The sequence below is a fragment of the Salvia hispanica genome, chromosome 3 (assembly GCF_023119035.1).
Source record: "Salvia hispanica cultivar TCC Black 2014 chromosome 3, UniMelb_Shisp_WGS_1.0, whole genome shotgun sequence".
Taxonomy (NCBI): Eukaryota; Viridiplantae; Streptophyta; class Magnoliopsida; order Lamiales; family Lamiaceae; genus Salvia; species Salvia hispanica.
In genome coordinates this window covers 37013987-37035259 of record NC_062967.1, presented here as the reverse complement: position 1 = coordinate 37035259, position 21273 = coordinate 37013987, and the positions used below count along the sequence as shown (strand labels likewise).

Sequence of the window (21273 nt, the reverse complement as noted above, 5' to 3'; positions counted from 1 at the left end):
CTTGTATGGTTACTTAATATCTTAGATCCTTTGATAAAAAATTTAATAAAGTTAAATGTATAATGGACAAAATATAATAAATAGAGATTTCTTTTATATAGCAACAGATTAATGATCAAATTAATGAAATTGTATTTAGGACGGATAAGGTGAGTTGTTCTATTTTATTCACGTGCAAATCACGCTTATCTAGGCCATGTATTATAGGAAGGTTTAAGTCAATATTCATGCAATTTAATAAACATTATAATTCACTATTATAAAAAAAATGAGAAAATATAAATGTATACGTACATAGGGGAAGTGATCAATTCCTAACTCATCATTTAATTTCTAACCACAACTAATTTAAGACCATATGATTTTAGAAAACTTATGGTCTACAATTCGCCACGTGTAATTTTCGTTTTTATTAATTAAATCGAAAAAGATAAAAAAAAACTACCAAATTAGGGTTTTTGATGAAAATATGAATATAGTGTTTCGAAAATATCAATACAATGCTATGAGAATGTCAACACAATACTTTGAGAATGTTAACCATTGTTATATTGACATTCTACATATATTATATTGACATATTTTATATACTATGTTGACATTTGTTTTGTACGAAAAAATTAAAAATTTTCAAAGTTTTTTTAAATTTTGATGTCAGAACATATGCAAGTGAGATCTCGTTAGAATCCTTATGAAATTATCTTTAATTTGATATATGTTGTGCGAAAAAATAATTTAAATTGAGAAAGTAATATGCGTTTTAAAATTATGAGATATTTTTCAAAAATTAGTTACAACTAATTTATTGTAAATTAACCTTAATACCCGACGTTTTTTTTTATCATATTGATATTTCAGGGTTGATGATCTATAGCCCCTAAATTTGAATATCTAATGGCTATAATTTAATTAGTTGTAGTTAGCAATTAAGTGTTGAGTTAGCAGTATAACACTTCCATATATACATATATATAATATTTTTAAATTTTTAAATTTAATTTAATTAGAAATTAATTTTATTATTTATTATATTATAGTACTGCGCAATAAGAAAAAAGTGATATAAAAATCTTATATTCGACTATAATGGAAGGTCTTAAAATGGAAAATTGTAGCAACTAAACACTTATTTAAACCAACTACGGTCCTTTCAATAGTATTTTTTCATTGTGGCCCGGCCTAAATCTGCATACGATAGGTTGTTCGAGTACTAAAATGACCTAAATCTGCTTTTTCATTGTTTGATTGTTTCAATGTGCAGAGCCCATATCTCTTGGCGTAAATCAATGCTATTAATGTAAGTTTTATGTCTCATGTGTGTATCCTAAATAGAATTGGATTTTGATTGTAATATATTAACTTGGTATAAGACACATTTTTCCCTAATTAATTATTATTATTGGGACGTTTCTTAATTATGTGATTAATTAGTCAATTATGAAAATATCACTTAGTGGTAAATCACAATATGATTCATATGACTAACAAGGAAATTGAGGTAATATATAATCGTATATGGCCAATTGTTAGTTTAACTAATATATAGTCACTGGTTTGGAAATCATATATTTCCTATCATATATTGAGATCTTTTTAAATCATTCCTATAATAATTAAGGAAATGAATATATATGTAAGAAATAATGTTTGTGATTTACGTGAAACGCTTCTATTATTTTATGGAAAAGAAACACTTCTATTATCAATTAAGTTTATGATAATTAATCGACTATTTTATGGAAAAGAAACGCTTCTATTATTATATTAAATAGTCACTTTGATGAAAAGGGCTTTAATGTTTTACAATTAGGATTAGGATTTGTCTTCTCCCTGCCTATAAATACAAATGTGGGATCTCATCAAATCATACACTTTACAGAGAACACATAAATGAGGAAAAGAGAGAGAAACAAATCCTTGGAGTTGCAGCTAGGCTACTACGCCAAAGAAAGTCCGAGGAAGTTCTCTCCGTCTTCCCCAATCGCTTCCGCTATGGATCATAAAGGTTAGTTTTCGATCCATTATGTTTATGGTTAATACGTGAAATACATGATGTTCGAAGATCTTACTTTATTTATATTCAATTATGTATTCATGAATATATGATGATAAATAATTTCCAACTAACTAATTATTAGTATTTTAAGAAGCTCTTGAGAAAAATATATACCGACGATATCCAACTTTATTTGTAGTAGTAATGTATATCTTTTTCCAAGTCTTTCCTGTATTTTAAGGAGTAAAGCTAAAGTTAGGGTTACGGTTAAGATTTGGATTTATTTTTGGCCTATAAATATGGCCTTTTTTGATGCGCAAGAAGTTATCGTCTTTCATCATTTGCATTATAGTGTTCGTACATCAATCGCCGCCGGCCTTGGATCTCCTCCACCTCTGCCGCCACTCCGGCCTCTTCTCCGGCGTCCGATCGCAGCATTTCAGCGCGATCTGCATCAGCTTCAGCACCCCCCTATTAGCCCCCATCTGCACCGCCATCTCCTCGTCGAATACCTCCCCCGTCCACTCCTCCCTCACCCGCACACAATGATGAAGAAAGATTTGTATCTACCGCAAGATATATGGAGACAGATCCTTGGGAGACTCCCGATTGAAAGTATTCCGAGATGCAAGTATGTTTGTAAATCATGGCGTGATATGATAGAAGGAAAAGAGGGTGAGTTTGTCACATTGTATACTCCAAAACCAGGCATGGCCTTCGCTCATCCGAAAATGGGGTATGCGGTATGCGATGAGGCCTTGCGGACACTTTTCCGATTCGGCTTGCCTCCTCCTCACGACCTATATTCAACTCCCGATCACCACCGTATTGTAATTGGTTCAGTTAACGGTTTGATTTTGGTGTGGGATGGATTGGATGCTTCTAATCATTGCCTTTTCATACTCAATCCAATCACTCATGAGTATATTGAGCTTCCTACTCTGCCGGCACGTAGGTGCGTATTTGGGTTTGGAGTGAGCAAATTAAGTGGGCAATATAAGATTATATGTGGTGATGAATCTAGGTTTTGTCACATATACAGTCTAGGTAGAGGAGAAGGGTTGTGGAGAAGCATCCCAGCGTCGTCAACAACTAAACTGCCTTACTGCGGAGTGGCAAGACCACCATATAGCGTGCCTTATGATTATGCTTTATTTTTGAACGGAAATATTCACTGGCTTGCAACAAATTTTGAGAATAATCTTTTGGTCTCCTGCCTTGATCTTGAAACCGAGTTATTTACATGTTTTTCTCTTCCTCCATGTGAAGGCGGCGAATATATGCTTGGTTTATATAGTGGATATCAGCTATGTATTTTGGAAGATCGGTTGTGTTTATGCGACAACATTACAAATCTTTTTCGTGTTGTTATTTGGATGATGGAAAACTACGGAGATACAAATTCGTGGGTAATGGAATATACCTTCGACTCACCAGCAAAAACAATCAGTCCAATTTTTTTCCCACTCAAGATTTTGGCAGATGGTGACCTATTGTACGCATTTAAAGATCGACTATCTATCTACTCCAAAAACACAAGAGCTTTTAAGCCATATGGTCGTCTTCGACATTCTGGGTATTCTAATTTGTTCAACACGGTTACTTTTACTCCAAGCTTTCGTTCGCTCAAGACCATGGGGATTCATAATGTTCAATCGTTAAGGTTTTATTAAGCACAACATATATACATATGTACTTTTATTGATTTTTGCACATGTCGTACATTTTTCAAGTGTAGTTGAACTCATAAATGTGTTATTTACCTTTGTAGGTCGATGATTAAGTTAGAAATTTAAATAAGGATAGAACAAAACTCTTGATTAAGAACAACTGATTAACTGATTAAGAACAATTACTTAAAAAAGGTGCATATAAATAACATGTGTTCTATTTTTATTATATTAGTATTTTATAAGTAAATGAATATAAATTTAAAGAACGTGGCATGGAGGACTCGAACTTTGGGCATCAAACATTACCTCTTTACCATCAACTCAGACACACAATAACATATGTTCAATGTATGCTTACGTGTTGAGGTTGCTATTATATTTTATATATTTGTATTTATAATCCAAGGTCAGTTTCCTCACTATCTTATAACAAGCGAGCCTAGTCAAGCTCGAGTCCAATGGTGTTTGGTTTGCTGGGCTCACGAACATGCTCGACATTATATTTTCACAAATATGCCATCGGGCTTGTTACCTGAGCTTGTTCGCAAGCCTTCAATCGAGCCACTAGTGGCTCGAGTCTTACATCAAGCCGCTGTGCGAAAATATAATTGTAAGAAATATCACAAATTACTTTTAACAAGCTCGAGCCCGAGCTCAAATAAGACATTATTGAATACCATGCAATCTGAGCTCGAACAACAAGATGAAGTCGAGTCAAGCACCAAAATATTCAAACAAACCGAGCTCGAGCAACAGCTAGTATCCAACCCGGCTCGCCTCTTTTAAAGCAGTAGCTATACATCTTTCTTTCTATTTTCATTCTTTTGAAATCTCAATACATTGTGAAAAATCCTACAAGTCTTATAACTGCAAAAATTGAAGTTGAAATTTGAATTCATTTATCTTCATGTCAGCAGCCTATCATCACCCTCATCATTCACAGCCTCCTCATGAAATAATCTCTCTCTTGTCTTTGCTGCCTGCAAATTAAGTGAAGTATTCATTGCAATCAACACACGTAACATGATCAATAACACGTAAAATACACATGCGATGATGGTGTATAAGACGAAGAAACGAAGAGGAACACCTGTTTCTCCCAGTCCGTGAGAGCTGTAATAATCGAGAGCATCACACACTGCATAATCGCGCCACACAACACTCCAATCCAGAGCCCCTTCCCCCTCCAATCCCTCCAAAAACCCAATGCAGCTGCAATTGGTAGTCCAAAGAGGTAAATTGCAGCAAGATTGATATAAGCACCAATATGCTGCCAACCACATCCTCTTGCAACACCTAAAAGAAAGAGAGATATATAAGCAAGTTGTTCGTATAAAACAGAGATATACGACTAAGCAAATCGCGCTTAAGAGGCGTTTGGTTCAGGCGATAAGACATGATTGATAAAATAATCCAATTCAATCAAATGTTCAGTTTGCATTATTCTAGGTCGTAATCAATCTTATCTATCTCATACACCAAAACACACGTCTTGTTTTACCTGAAAGGACTCCTTGCGCGCAATCTGCTATGATTGATAAACAAACAAGAGGAGCCATCCTTGTCACGTAGTCCACGACTTCCTTCTCATTGCTGAAAACATAGCCAAAAACATTCCTATTCAGGAATATGGCGAGGCTCACGACAAATGCATTGACTGTTGCAAGGATCAATAGAGCAACGACAGATAGACGCGCCCCCTGTGGCCTCCCGGCTCCAAGCTGGTTTGATATTCGAGTACTGCATATTTTTGGAGCATAAGTTTAACCACAGTTAAATATGAACTAACCATAGTAAATGCTTGCTGCTGCTTATAAGATTTTATCAAACAATAAGTTGCTGCTGATCAACTTATTTTGCCAAATTTTTTGTCAAAAGCTTATAAACTCCAAAACAGATTATAGACTATTGTAAGGAGATTATAAGCACGGTTAAACGCCATCTTAAATGCGCCGTGACTCTACCTTGCTGAAGACGCCAAACCGTATGGTATTGCATAAAGTGTAGCAACGGTATTTAAGCTGCAAACAGGAGCAAAACAAGTCTTAGTAAACAAAGCATCAAATAACATTAACAGCATTATGTGGATTTTGAGGGTTTAAGAAGAGCCTACCACACAGAAAGCACCGAGGCTTCAAGCTGCGGATTTGGAAATAGCCCGGCAAGCAAGATTAGTAACTCAAACGACCACCATTGAAGACTACAAAATTTCACAAAATGAAACTGTTATAGTATAAAATTTAGAATCATAATGCAGTTATAGACAAGTGAAAGTTATTACCAAATCATGGTAGCAGAAGGGATTGCATACTTGAAAAACACTCCCATCCCACCAAAAATCTCCATTGAAAACGGAGAACGAGTTCTCGTGCAATGAGGGGAGTACTTCATGTACAGACTCAAGATAGAGACATTCAACCACATTGAAAGATCCATAGCAACTGCGCCTCCAACCTTGCCCATCCCGGATTTATAAACCAGCACCCAACAAAGTGGCGCGTGGAAACAGAGAGTGATGCACGAACTCAGGATCATGGGACTGATCATGCTTTGCATTTGATAGTACCGGATGAGGGGCTGAAGGATGGCGTAGGCGAAGAGTGCTGGAATGAGGCAGATTGCCATTTTTCCGGCCTCATGAGATATGCGAGGATCTTGGCCAGATAGTTTGAGTACACTCTCGACGTTTGCCCACAGAATGGATACAGGGATGGAAACTAGGATCAGAGAGACGATGGCAGTGTATGTCTGAGTTCCTATTTTCTCGTATTGCTGAGCTCCGAACGCTTGTCCACTTATCGTCTCTAGCGCACTCGCCATTCCCAACTGTTCCACCACCAATACACTAGTCAGATGGATAACTATGTACTTAGTCCATTTCTATCAGTCAAACTTATCTATCTTCATCCAAAAAACCAAACATTTTACAATTCCCTTCTATTTTCAGCTTCTTGTTATTCATCCATTTTGATCACAACTAATAGTAATTATGATGAGGATATGAGCATTCTTTGCAATCAAACAGTGTGAGGTGATTTTCAAAAACTTTGAGTGATAAATCACTTTTCCATAGAAGAAACAACTAGACTTAAAAAGGGTCCAACAAATCAAGGTTGCCTAAATCATTGAATCTTGGACTTTTCAAGATAATCCTAGTCCCGAGCCTCGAAGACGTACAATGAAAATATGTACAAAGGGGCAGTTTGGTCAGTTCACGAATTCTGTGGGACCTAATAAGAGAAGAGAAGGCAAGGGGCAGTTTGGTCAGTTCACGTATTTTGTGAGAGAAGTGTAAGAAAATTTAAGATAAAATAGTAGAAAAAAATAGGCAAAAATCCCTAATATGAAAAATTCATGCCCTGTGATCCCATATTCTGAAAGACGTGCGAATTGGATCTCAAACCATCCAATTTAATCCCAAAATCTGAAATCTCTCCACTAATCATTTAATCTGATCGTCGTCATAATCATTATCATAATCATAATCATAATCATAATGCAGATTTCGGGAGAGAGAATAAAATACGAGAAGGCTGAAGCCGGTGACGCTAGCGAGGGAGATGGCGATGGCGGAGCTGGAGAGAGCGAGTTCACCCAAATGGCCGACCATCATGAGTGATATGACTTGAAGCATGTAGAAGGAGAGAGTGACGGCCACCATTGGCCCAGCCACGTAACCCAATCTCTTCATCTCCTCCCTTATTTCTCCCCATCCCTCTGATAATCTTTCCTTCACCGGCGATCCTTCCTCCATTCTTTCTCGTGAGAATATGTCTCATTTCCTTTGCTAAATAGTATATATATATATAAGGAGGATATTGTTTGTCACTTACCACGGTCACGAGTAGGGGCAACGAAAATCCGACCTGAATCAAATTGAAATTAAAATTTGGTTTAATTTCGGTTCGGTTCGATTTGAATTTTTGATAAATTTCAGTTTTTTTTATTCAGTTCGATCAATTGTATAAAAGACGAAAATTTTAAAAGTGAAAACTTTGACAAATGATAATAATAAATATATTTGCTAGTACATACATATGTACATTTATAAAATAATTTAGAAAATGAAATAATTATATTATTTATGTATAATACTTATATTAAATATCAATGGTCCATAAACTTCGTAAATTTATTAAAATTTTCTAAAATATTTAGCATAGAAAAGTTACTTATGCAGTTATGCTTAGGGATGTAATAAATTGCTAACTAATTATCAATCCTAAATTGAGATCAATTTTCAACCATTAGATTAGAAGATCTTGTGGTTAATATAATGCCAAGTGTAATATATTTTAAATTTAAATAATTATTAATTAAATTAAAAGGGTATTAATGTCAAATCCTATATGTAGTAATTATAACTAACTATTTTCTCTCTCCTCAAAATCATCTCAAATCTTTAAATTTACGTAACTCTCTCAATTTAAATTATTTTCTCGCAAAAAATATATCAAATTAAAGATAATTCAATAAGGATTCCAACGAGATCTCAATTGCATATGTTCCGACGATGTTCGGGTGATGAAATTTGATAAATTATATTTCAATTTTCGTACATGTTGATAAGCAGCTATTTTCAACAAATGCAACAAAAAATCTCAATATATTGTAGGCAAAATCTCAATATTATGCATGTCCAATCTCAATAAAAATGTGTTGATATTTTCTTGTCCTTGTGTTGATATTTGTAATACACAATGTTGATATAAAAAAACACTCACAAAATTGTCATATGATAACATAATGACGATATTACCCTTTTGTTGATATTTTGTCTACTATTTATTGAGATTTTGTGAGCTTTAATCTAATCCACTCATTTTAAAATCCAAGGGTGGAGATTTAGTCTTGATTTTGGATTAGGGTGCTAAAAGCATTAGAATAGGACCCGTTATGCTTATACATTTTATATATTTTGAGAAAAAGAAATAAAATAGAAGAAAATTCAAATATGTGAAAGTTGGGCGCAAGAATTGATTCATACATAAATCTTAAAAATACAACACTTTGAATTGGAAATCTGAATTCAAATATCTTCATGTTAGCAACCTATCTTCACCATTATCATTCATAGCCTCCTCATGAAACAACCTCTCCCTTGCCTCTGATGCCTGCAAATTAAGTAAAGAATCCATTGCATTCAACACAAATTCTTCGGAGAAATAACAATACCGACGATAACACAAAAATGCACGTGTTGTCTTCATTCACGAACACAACAAAGAAGGATAATGAGGAAGAAGAAGAAGACGAAGAAACGAAGAGGAGCACCTGTTTCTCCCAGTCCGTGAGAGCTGTAATAACCGAGAGCATCAAACACTGCAGCGTCGAGCCACACACCACCCCAATCCAGAGCCCCTTTCCCCTCAAATCCAGCCAAAAACCCAATACAGCTGCAATTGGTAGTCCAAACAGATAAAATGCTGCAAGATTGATATAAGCACCAATATGCTGCCATCCACAACCTCTTGCAACACCTAAAAGAGAGAGATATATAAACAAGTTGTTCATGTAAAACAGAGATGTATGACTAAGCAATAACTTAAATAAGAAATGATTGATAAAATAATCCAACTCAATCAAATGTTAAGTTTGCATGATTCTAGGTCGTAACTCGTATCCATCTTATCTATCTCATACACCAAACAAACGTTTCGTTTTACCTGAAAGGACTCCTTGCACACAATCTGCTATGATTGATAAACACACGAGAGGAGCCATCCTTGTCACGTAGTCCACAACTTCCTTCTCATTGCTGAAAACATAGCCGAAAACATTCCTACTAAGGAAGATGGCAAGGCTCACGACGAATGCATTCACTGCTGCAAGGATCAATAGAGCAATGAGAGATAGACGCGCCCCCTGTGGCCTCCCGGCTCCCAGCTGGTTTGAGATTCGAGTGCTGCATATTCATTCATAAGTTTAAAAACAAGACACTTAGGCCGTGTTTGGCTAAAAAAAATTATAGACTGTTCATAAGCTCGGATAAACGCCATCTTAGTTTAGCCATGACTCTACCTTGCTGCAGAAGCCAAACCATATGGTATTGAATAAAGTGTAGCAATGGTATTTAAGCTGTAAACACAAGAAGAAAAAAAAGAGTTAGAAATAGTTGAAACAAACAGTAAAACAAAGCCTCAACATCTGTTGATTATGAGGATTTGAGAAGAGCCTACCACACAGAGAGCACCGAGGCTTCAAGCTGCGGATGTGGGAATAGCCCGGAAAGCAATATTAGTAGCTCAAACGACCACCATTGAAGACTACAAAATTTCACAAAACGAAACAGTTATATATATAACATAATTTACAAACACAGTGTTAACATGTTTGTGTTGTTTGATTACCAAATCATGGTAGCAGAGGGGATCGCAAACTTGAAAAACACTCTCATCCCGCCAAAAATCTCCATTGAAAATGGGGAGCGAGTTTGCGCGCAATGAGGGGAGTACCTCATGTACAAGCTCAGGACAGCAACATTCAACCACAGCGAAAGATCCAAGGCGACTGCGCCTCCAACGCTGCCCAACCCGGATTTAAAAACCAGAACCCAACAGAATGGCACGTGGAAACAGAGAGTGATGCACGAACTCACGAGCATGGGCCGGATCAGGCTCTGCATTTGATAGTAGCGGATGAGAGGCTGAAGGAAGGCGTAGGCGAAGAGTGTGGGAATGAGCCACATTATCAACTTTCCCGCTTCGTATGATATACGAGGATCTTGGCCGGCCAGTTTGAGTACACTCTCGACGTTTACCCACAGAATGGATACCGGGATGCAAACTAGGATCAGGGAGACGATGGCAGTGTACGTCTGAGTTCCTATCTTCTCGTATTGTTGAGCCCCGAACGCTTGTCCGCTTATCGTCTCCAGAGCACTCGCCATTCCCAACTGTTGCACCGCATATCAGAAGGGCGTTTGGTTTGAGTGATAAGACATGACTGATGAGATAACCTAACCCAACTCGATAAATAGTTTCCATGATTTAGCACTTTAATTCTTTCAATCTTATCTGTCTCGTCCGCCAAACCAAACGTACTCCAGTTCACTTTTTTTAATAGTAGTACATCTTTATGTTGCGTTAAAGACAAAACATGCATAACGCAGAAACAAAAAAACATGTCATTATAACAGAACACCTAAGGTCAGTTTTACTTCGTTTTTAGTCCATTAAAGGAAATTCGGATATTAACATCCGGTTTTCTGTAATAAACTACAAACGAGGTAAAATGATCTTAGATATTCTTTTATAATGACTTTTTTTTTGTTCTGTGTTTTGCGTTTAAAATTAGTTCTGCATATAAAGAAGTGCAGCCTAAATAATAGTAGTAATAAAAAAAAAAAAACAGATTTTGAGAGGGAGAGAGGATAATACAAGAAGGCTGAAGCCGGTGACTCCGGCGAGAGAAAGGGCGATGGCGGTGCCGGAGAGAGCGAGTTCGCCTAAATGGCCAACCATCATGAGTAATATAACTTGAAGCAAGTAGAATGATAGACTCACAGCCACCATTGGCCCAGCTACATATCCCAATCTCTTCATCTCCTCTCCTATTTCTCTCCATCTTATTGTGCTCGTCTCTACTAATCTTTCCTTCACAATCAATCCCTCCTCCATTCTCTCTCACTCTCGAGAATGTATGTGTTTTATGTTGTGGAGTCATCTACATGTCTATACTTATAAACTACATAATTAATACTCTCTCTGTTCGATATTAATTGGCTCAGTTTGATTAGGCATGAATTTTAAAAATATAATGGAAAGTGGAAGGAAACATGTAAGACCGATTTTTATATGCTTCTCATTTTGACTTAGTGCGGGTTTTAAAAAATGTTATGGAAAGCGGATTATAAAAAGTTAGTGGAACTATGGGTTTCCACTTTTGTATATTAGTTTACTAATAGAATGTGCGTGTAATGAGTTAGAACTTAGAAAAAAGTGTGGTTCACTTGCCGAAAATGGAAGAAAATAAAAGGCAAATGTGGACATTATTTCATGGACGGACCGAAATGACAAATGTGAACATTATTTCGTGGACGGATGGAATATTAGTTTGATACTATTGAAATACATAAAGTCAATGGAATGAAAGATCTATTATCAAAAAATAAAAATAACTGAATTAATTATTCACGGACGGACGGAAATGACAAATTGCAACGATTAATGGTGGACAGTGGGAGTGGTCCCTTTTTTTGTTTTAACTTAATTAGCAGGTACTACTACTACTGGACTGGAACTTAAGTATTGTTTTATCAAATAATTATTGTATTATTTTCACGTGAGGTTTAATTTAAGATGCATTTTAAGTTCATAATTGTGCAATTTCCCTAAGTTGGTCAGCAAATTGAGGAAGAATGGAGATAGGCTAAAGTGTAGAGCAAGAAAAGACATAAATGAGGCCTCGTCTAGTCAACACACAGCGGGTTTGGTTTCGCAAACCACGCGAGCAGTGTATTCGTGCCAAATTTGTCCATAACATTTCACTCGGACCGTGTGACAAAGATCAGACGGTTTCCACATTCCATCTTGCATGAAAGTTTGAGAAAAAATCAAGAATGTGAAAAGATCAGACGTAAAATTTATGCTATGATTCTCGTATGTGATTCATGATTTTTATTTACGTTGAGACATCGTAGCGAATTGTTCAGAGAGAAATTCTTGATTCGACACAGAACTATCGTTGTTATCAGTCGATTAATTATTGCTATTAATCGTCTATTTTTTAAAAATGATTTTTTTTTGTTTTATTTTTAAATTTGTATATATTTGTAAAAATTATCTCGAGCCCTAGCCATGTCAATGCTAATGAAAAATATATCATGAGATGTTGTATGATGAAAAGGGCTAAAATGAATCGAAGAATTTAATTTTGCAGATTTAAAAAGTAGAGAAAACTACGTTGTGCTCATTGAGGAAGAAGACTATGCAATTTTTTAAAAAGTTAATAATAGTATTATTATTATTACTATATTAAATTATTGTACACGCTTTTAGCGATTGCCGTGTTCACCTATTTTCTTTGATATAAAAGTGCTATCACTTTCCAAAAGTCCAATCTTGAAATCTTCTTTCTTTAAATAAGAAGGCCGTTTTAATAATATGGCGTGTTAATTTTTAATTATTCTTCATAAAGTATGCATAAACTTACAAAGTAATAAATTAATTTCCAATAACAAATAGGAGTATTATTCAATTCTAATTCTAATAAGAATAATTTGTTCTAAATTACTATAATTTTTAAAATATCATTCCAATTTTCATTCCACAATTCACTCAATCTCAATATTTCTGTTATGAAAATTTTAGAATGAGAATATGCGAGTTATGCATTAAATTTTGTGCTAAGTTTATAAAAAAAATTGTAATTTTTCTTTAAGAATTTACTTTTACTTGTTTGCTTTAAGTTTAAGATGTTGGGTTAGAATTTTTCATGAGCTTTAAGATTGAGTTTGAGCTGCTAATACTGAATTTTTTTAAAAAGATATTTTTTTCTCGATATATATGTGTTTACGACTACATATATATCGTTATACAATCACTTTCCAAAAGTCAAAACTTCTTTCTTCAAATTAGGAGGAGGCTGTTTTAATAATATGGCGTGTTAATTTTTAATTAGTCCGTATTATTTATAAAGTGCATGAAATTCCAAAATAGTAAATTTATTTTCAAATAACAAAATTAATTAATCAATTCTAATAAAGCAATTTTCTTCTACATTATTTTTACAAAATATTATTCCAATTTTCTTTTCACAATTTAATCTCAATAATTTAATTTAAAATTGAGAATGAGAATATGCAAATCAAACCAGTTATGCATAAAATTTTCTATTAAATTTATAATTTCTTTTGTAAGAATTTATTTTCACTTGTTTGGTTTGAGTTTAAGATGTTGGTCTAGAATTTTATTTTAAATAAGATACTCTCTAGATGTCTACATATGTCTTTCCTTTTAACATAATTAATCGTCCCTTTCTATTGTTTAGACTTTGCTGGTACTACCATTGGACTGGAAATCAATTTTTTGGTGAACCAAATATGTTTGATTTCACGTGAGTATTTTTTTTATAGATGCTCTAGCTTTATAATTTTGCGATTAGCCCTAGTAGGTCGCAAATCTAGGTGGAAATGGAGATAGAACAAAGTGTAGGGCAAGAAAAGACATAAATGAGGTCTCGAACTAGTCGCGCATACGTGGTTTCACAAACTACGCGGGCAGTGTATTCGTGCCAAATTTGTCCAGAACATTTCACATAGACCGTATGATTTGTAGCAGTTAGCGCGAATTGGAGATTTATTCAAATTTGAAGGTGGTTTCCACATTCTTGGACGAAAGTTTGAGAAAAAGATCAAGAATGTGATAAGATCAAGATACATCTCGGAGACGAACCACACATATATAGTTGAAGAAACACCATGGAGTGTGACTAGTTCGTTTCATTGCTCCTAGCATGTGATAGGGGTTGAAATACAAAATATGTGGTGAATTAATTAGATTAAGTAATTAGTTATCCTCTGTGATTCTTGATTTTTTTTTTTTTTTTTTTGAGACAATGTGGTGAATTGTCCAGAGAGAAATTCTTTAGTGGATATAGAAGTTTCATTGTTAAGAAATAGTCGATTAATTATTGCGATTAGTAGTCTAATAGTAGTACTTATGAAGAGTGGAAAATATTAGTCATCATAGCCTCTTGATGAAATTAATAACCGTTCAAGATTATCTCTTTTATTCAATTAATAATCATTCTCAAACTACTAATTTGACACTGTATTCTTGCAGTATGAGTTACTATTAGGGACAATAATTAAATATATTGTGCATCTAAAATAAATAAAAATAGTGCTCTAATTTATAGATTACCATACCATATATGCAGCCTCCATGGAGATATAAGAATTGGTTCAATGAATCATCCAAATCAAAATTGTTAAAATCCCATAAATCTTACAACTACAACATTTGATTGGATATTTGAATTCATTTTTTTTCATGCTATAGCCTATTATCACCAACATCATTCACAACCTCCTCATGAAAACACCTCCCCCTTGCCTCTAATGCCTGCAAATTAAGTAAAGAATTCTTTGCAATTAAAACAAATTCTTCGGAGAAATGACAATACCGACGATAACACAAAAATGCGCGTGTTGTGTTCATTCATGAACACGACAAAGAACGATAATTAAAAATGAAGAAGAAGAAGACGAAGAAACGAAGAGGAACACCTGTTTCTCCCAGTCCGTGAGAGCAGTAATAACCGAGAGCATCACACACTGCAGCGTCGAGCCACACACCACTCCAATCCAGAGCCCCTTTCCCCTCAAATCCAGCCAAAAACCCAATACAGCTGCAATTGGTAGTCCAAACAGATAAAATGCTGCTAGATTGATGTAAGCACCAATATGCTGCCATCCACAACCTCTTGCAACACCTAAAAGAGAGAGATATGTAAGCAAGTTGTTCATGTAAAACAGAGATGTATGACTAAGCCATACACATGAAATAAGACATGATTGATAAAATAATCCAACTCTATCAAATGTTTAGTTTGCATGATTCAACCTCCAATTTTAGGTCCTATAAATCTTATCTATCTCATACACCAAACAAGCGTTCCGTTTTACCTGAAAGGACTCCTTGCACACAATCTGCTACGATTGATAAACACACGAGAGGAGCCATCCTTGTCACGTAGTCCACGACTTCCTTCTCATTGCTGAAAGCATAGCCGAAAACGTTCCTACTTAGGAAGATGGCAAGGCTCACGACGAATGCATTCACTGCTGCAAGGAGCAATAGAGCAATGAGAGATAGACGTGCGCCCTGTGGCCTCCCGGCTCCCAGCTGATTTGATATTCGAGTGCTACACATATGCGGTTACAAGACACTTAGGCCAAGTTTGGCTACAAAATTATACACAGTTTTAAGGACTCGGTTAAACACCATCTTAAATTAGTCGCGACTCTACCTTGCTGCAGAAGCCAAACCATAGGGTACGGCATAAAGTGTTTCAACGGTGTTTAAGCTGTAAACACAAACGAAAAAGTCTTAGAAACGGATCAAACTAAAAGCAAAGGATAAGACAAAATTCACAACATTCTATGAATTTTTGAGGATTTATGCAGAGCGTACCACACAGAAAGCACCGAGGCTTCAAGCTGCGGATGTGGAAATAGCCCGGAAAGCAAGATCATTAGCTCAAACGACCACCATTGAAGACTACAAAATTTCACAAAACCAACTGTTACTATATAAAATATAGAATCATATTGTAGCAAGTAAAAGTTTATTACCAAATCATGGTAGCAGAAGGGATTGCAAACTTGAAAAACACTCCCATCCCTCGTACAATCTCCATTGAAATCGAAGAACGAGTTTTCAAGCAATGAGGGGAGTATTTCATGTACAAACTCAGGATAGAGACATTCAACCACATTGAAAGATCCATGGCGACTGCGCCTCCAACGTTGTCCAACCCGGACTTATAAACCAGCGCCCAGCAGAGAGGCACGTGGAAGCAGAGAGTGATGCACGAACTCACTAGCAAGGGACGGATCAGGCTTTGCATTTGATAGTAGCGGATGAGAGGCTGAAGGAAGGCGTAGGCGAAGAGCGTGGGAATGAGCCACATTACCATTTTTCCTGCTTCGTGCGATATGTGAGGATCTTGGCCAGCCAGTTTGAGTAGGTACTCGACCTTCGCCCACAGAAGGGATACCGGGATGCAAACTAGGATAAGAGAGGCGATGGCAGTGTAAGTCTGAGTTCCTATTTTCTCGTATTGCTTTGCTCCGAACGCTTGTCCACTTATCGTCTCTAGAGCACTGCCATTCCCAACTGTTGCACCACATATCAAAACATTAGTCATTAAGGCACGGTATTTTAGCACACGATAGATAACTCAACACTCTAATTTTCCGATTCTGTCAATCTTATCTATCTCATCCACCAAACAAAACGACGCCCAATTCATGTCTACTTTGAGTTTCTTTTTAATACATCTATGTGTTTATGCATTTAAATCACAACTACTAGAATACTATCACTATGTTTGGTTTGAGTGGTATGACATGATTGATGAAATAATCCAACCCGATTGGATGATTCGTTTGCATGATTTAGCACGGGATGGATAACTCAGTACGTACTCTAGTTCTCCGATTTCTATCAATCTTATCTATCTCATCCACCAAACCAAACGCCCCGCCAACCCGATTGGAGTATATGTTTATGCACTTAGATCACAAGACTTCAAAAGGTCCAACAAATGAAGGAATTTCTTTAACATGAATATATTGCCTTAAATCACTGAATCTTGGACTTTTCCCTGCCACTAGCATGTGTTCTTTGTCTTGCAAGAAAATAATTAATGAAACTAACTACTAAGTGATTTTCATTTTTAGCAAAATACAACACATTCACTATTTCCAGTACTTTAGGAGTAGTTTATTCTCTTGATTTGACTCAACAAATATAAATTTTTTAAATCTCGTGCCCAAATCATCATAATCACTCCGCACTGTTTTTAGTCTATCTTGAAAAGAAAAGGACAGGGACTATAATCAGTGAACAGAGAATATAATCAGTAAACAGAGAATATAATAAGACAGTGCCAAAAATAAAAAAGATGAGATTTTGAGAGAGAGGAGAATACGAGAAGGCTGAAGCCGGTGACACCAGCGAGAGAAAGGGCGATGGCGGTGCCGGAGAGGGAGAGTTCACCTAAATGGCCAACCATCATGAGTAATATAACTTGAAGCAAGTAGAAAGATAGATTCACAGCCACCATAGGCCCTGCTATATGTCCCAATCTCTTCATCTCTTCTCTTATTTCTCCCCATCTCCTGCTCAATCTCTCCTTCACCAACAATCCCTCCTCCATTCTCACTCTCTCTCTTCAGAATATTATGTGTTTTTGTTATAGAGATATACATAAATAATTGCTCCCTTTCTTTTGCTTCTACTAACATTTGTGTAATGTACGTAACTTTATCTTGGAGTGTAGTGTGGAATTTTGTTGAATGTAGTCAAATTTAAATTATGCTCCTTATGTGATTCAAATAAATTTGTATTTTTGCATGTCACATCTCAATTCAAGATAACCGTTTCTAGTAGAATTGTTCTAAAAGTTGAAACTCCTCCATAGAGATATAAGAATTGGTTTCATATGAATCATTCTTGAAATTTAAATTCCTTTTTCTTCATGTTAGCCATCATTCTCAGACTCCTCATGAAATAGCCTCTCCCTTGCCTTTGCTGCCTGCAAAGTGTAGAATTCATCACAATCAATACAATTTCTTCTGAGAAATGACAAACAACACTGGTGATAATACGAAAATGAACACGACGAAGAAGGAGAAGAAGAAACGAAGAGGAATACCTGTTTCTCCCAGTTCGTGAGAGCTGTAATAACCGCAAGCATCAAAGACTGCAGCGTCGCGCCACACAACACCCCAGTCCAGAGCCCCTTTCCCCTCCAATCCAGCCAAAAACCCAATGCAGCTGCAATTGGAAGCCCAAAGAGATAGAATGCTGCAAGATTGATATAAGCACCAATATGCTGCCAACCACAACCCCTTGCAACACCTGTGAGAGAGAGAGATGGAGTTAAGCAAGTTGTTGATCATAACAATCATATCTATCTCAGTCATCAAATCAAACATCGCCTTTTACCTGAAAGGACTCCTTGTACACAATCTGCTATAATCGATAAGCAAACAAGAGGAGCCATCATTGTCACGTACTCCACAACTTCCTTCTCATTGCTGAAAATATAGCCAAAAACATTTCTACTAGCAAAGATGCTGAGGCTCACGACGAATGCATTCACTGCTGCAAGGAGCGATAGAGCAATGACAGATAGACGCGCCCCCTGTGGCCTCCCAGCTCCCAGCTCGTTTGATATCCGAGTGCTGCATAGTTGAAAATAAGTTTAACCAGAGCTAAAGATTAACCATAGTAAATGAACTGTAAAATCTACCTACCTTGCTGCAGAAGCCAAACCATATGGAATTGAGTAAAGTGTACCAATGGTACTTAAGCTGTAAACACAAGCAACAAAGAGTTAGAAATAGTTGAAACTCAAAGGAAAAAAACACTATGATTTTTGAGAATTTAGGAACAGCTTACCATACAGAAAGCACTGAGGTTTCAAGCTGCGGATTTGGTAATAGCCCGGAAAACAGGATTAGTAGCTCAAATGACCACCATTCAAGACTACGAAATTTCAAAAAACGAAACTGTTATATTAGTAACATTTAGAAGCACAGTGTTGTAATAAATGCAGTTATAGACAAGTGAAAGTTTATTACCAAATCATGGTAGAAGAAGGGATTGCAAACTTGAAAAACACTCCCATCCCTGCAAAAATCTCCATTGAAAATGGCGAACGAGTTTTCGTGCAATGAGGGGAGTACTTCATGTACAAACTCAGGATAGAAACATTCAACCAAATTGAAACATCCATGGCGATTGCGCCTCCAATGTTTCCCAGCTCAGATTTATAGACCAGCGCCCAGCATAGTGGCGTGTGGAAGCAGAGAGTGATGCAGGAACTCACGAGCATGGGACGGATCATGCTTTGCATTTGATAGTAGCGGATGAGAGGCTGAAGGATGGCGTAGGCGAAGAGTGCGGGAATGAGCCATATCGCCATCTTTCCGGCTTCATGAGATATACTAGGATCTTGGCCAGCCAGTTTGAGGAGAGACTCCACGTTTGCCCACAGAAGGGATACGGGGATGCAGACTAGGATCAGAGAGACGATGGCGGTGTAAGTCTGAGTTCCTATTTTCTCGTATTGTTGAGCTCCGAACGCTTGTCCACTTATCGTCTCTAGAGCACTGGCCATTCCCAACTGTTGCACCACACATCAAAACATAAGTCAGAAGGGAGAGGGAGTGATAAGGCATGATTTTTTAGCACGCGATGGATAATGCAACTTTTTAATTCTCCAATTCTATCAATCTCATCAAACTTTTCTATCTCATCCACCAAACCAAACACCATCCAATTCATTAAGGATATGACCACTCTGCAATCAGAGAGTCTGAGGAAACTTAAGGCATGATTTTCAATAACTTTTGTGATGAATCGCTTTTCGACGGAAGAAAAAACTACACTAAAAAAATTGTCCAACAAATCAAGGTTGCTATGAACAAAGATTCTCTTTAACACAAAGATGTTCTCTTAAATCATCGAATCTCAGACTTTTCCCGGCCACTAGCACGTGTTCATTGTCTTGCAAGAAAACGTTAAATGTAACCAACCACATTGAAATCAAGGGACATCTAACACCCTTGGTTTAAACTCAGTTCATCATAATCACTCCACACAGCTTTTCTTGGATAAAAGCATGAAAATGACATTCATTTGGCACCACTATATACTAATCCATGAAACACAAGTACTACAATAATTGAGCAATCACTTTAAATGAATAATGGCAAATTAGGAAACTTTTTCCATGACATGATGACTCACACAACTAGTGAACGAAGACTATGAATGACTCATAAAAGTTTGTTCAAAATTAGGTCTGTGATGCTACTTTTCCATATCTAATCTAAATCAGTACAAAAATCAAGTTTATGCTTAAACTACAACTTCAACAAACTTAGCCTAAAATCAGATACTAATATAATCAAACAGTACCAAAAGCCAAAACAAGAAGCGCTACTAAAAAAAGATTGGATTTTGAAGATAGAAGTGAATACAAGAAGGCTGAAGCCGGTGACTCCGGCGAGAGAGACGGCGATGGAGGTGCCGGAGAGAGCGAGTTCACCTAAATGGCCAACCATCATGAGTGATATAACTTGAAGCAAGTAAAATGAAAGAGTGACAGCCACCATAGGCCCTGCTACATATCCCAATCTCTTCATCTCTTCCCTTATTTCTCCCCATCTCGTGCTTGTCTCTGCAAATCTCTCCTTCACCAGCAATCCCTCCTCCATTTTTGCCTCCTCACTCTCTCTCTCTCCTTCACCAGAATATGTGTTTCGTTAAATACAAATTCGTTTGGATTTAATGTTTGTTCTTTTCTAGTGTGATGTCTAGTTGTCTACTCCAGTAATAAACATTTTAATTTACTTACATACCATTATTTGGTGTTGACTACAACCATGCATCCACAAGTATTTAAATTTTAAGCCTTGTTCATGTATCTAAAAGTAATTCATTCATAAATACTTATATTATTTATATTTATTATTTTTCATGTTTTTTTATATTTTGTATTGAGTAGTGAGATTTTGAATTTTACGGGAACATTATATTAATAACAAATAATTTAAAATAATCAAAGTTTCTTAAAGAAACGAAACAAGACATAATTAAATCAAAATTGTGGATATCTTTGTTCTTGTCGAGTCATATATTATTCGATAAGTAAATAAAGGTCGAAAAACGAGTTCGGTAAACAGATAATAAAATCAGCGGTAGAGTACCAAAACATCGCGTGAAAAAGTCACGAGCCATCCATGATTCTTTGAAGAATCAATTGGTACGAGCAATTCAGCCATAGAATTCATGATTTAGGTCTTATATTCCTATTACAGGAATTATTTGCATTTTAGTTTGAGATTATTTATTTTTACACGAA

At 36.1% G+C, this 21273-nt stretch overlaps 5 protein-coding genes across 5 annotated transcripts; 1 reads left to right on the top strand and 4 right to left on the bottom strand.

Annotated features, from left to right (window-relative positions):
- The first annotated feature begins 2295 nt into the window (after positions 1-2295).
- On the top strand, positions 2296-3669 carry LOC125210042 (F-box protein At3g07870-like). Its single transcript, XM_048109616.1, has one exon. The coding sequence runs from the start codon at positions 2296-2298 to the stop codon at positions 3667-3669; it is 1374 nt and encodes a 457-aa protein (XP_047965573.1).
- A 698-nt stretch (positions 3670-4367) lies between these two features.
- On the bottom strand, positions 4368-7423 carry LOC125210409 (protein DETOXIFICATION 12-like). The gene is made up of 7 exons (XM_048109968.1): positions 7196-7423; positions 5951-6495; positions 5783-5869; positions 5634-5690; positions 5171-5409; positions 4760-4965; positions 4368-4649 (listed from the first exon to the last, which is right to left on the bottom strand). Exons 1-7 carry the CDS (start codon positions 7421-7423, stop codon positions 4575-4577), a joined length of 1437 nt encoding a protein of 478 aa, XP_047965925.1. The 3' UTR covers positions 4368-4574.
- A 1178-nt stretch (positions 7424-8601) lies between these two features.
- LOC125216327 (protein DETOXIFICATION 12-like) lies at positions 8602-11331 on the bottom strand. Its single transcript, XM_048118019.1, has 7 exons — positions 11049-11331; positions 10020-10564; positions 9849-9935; positions 9691-9747; positions 9336-9574; positions 8944-9149; positions 8602-8783 (listed from the first exon to the last, which is right to left on the bottom strand). The coding sequence occupies exons 1-7, from the start codon at positions 11286-11288 to the stop codon at positions 8709-8711; spliced, it is 1449 nt and encodes a 482-aa protein (XP_047973976.1). The 5' UTR covers positions 11289-11331; the 3' UTR covers positions 8602-8708.
- Positions 11332-14574: 3243 nt separating this feature from the next.
- LOC125210041 (protein DETOXIFICATION 12-like) lies at positions 14575-17600 on the bottom strand. Its single transcript, XM_048109615.1, has 7 exons — positions 17283-17600; positions 15968-16511; positions 15807-15893; positions 15643-15699; positions 15299-15537; positions 14900-15105; positions 14575-14735 (listed from the first exon to the last, which is right to left on the bottom strand). Exons 1-7 carry the CDS (start codon positions 17554-17556, stop codon positions 14667-14669), a joined length of 1476 nt encoding a protein of 491 aa, XP_047965572.1. The 5' UTR covers positions 17557-17600; the 3' UTR covers positions 14575-14666.
- A 126-nt stretch (positions 17601-17726) lies between these two features.
- On the bottom strand, positions 17727-20698 carry LOC125214341 (protein DETOXIFICATION 12-like). Its single transcript, XM_048115330.1, has 7 exons — positions 20390-20698; positions 18986-19530; positions 18804-18890; positions 18659-18715; positions 18348-18586; positions 18055-18260; positions 17727-17934 (listed from the first exon to the last, which is right to left on the bottom strand). The coding sequence occupies exons 1-7, from the start codon at positions 20624-20626 to the stop codon at positions 17881-17883; spliced, it is 1425 nt and encodes a 474-aa protein (XP_047971287.1). The 5' UTR covers positions 20627-20698; the 3' UTR covers positions 17727-17880.
- Between the last annotated feature and the right edge of the window lie 575 nt (positions 20699-21273).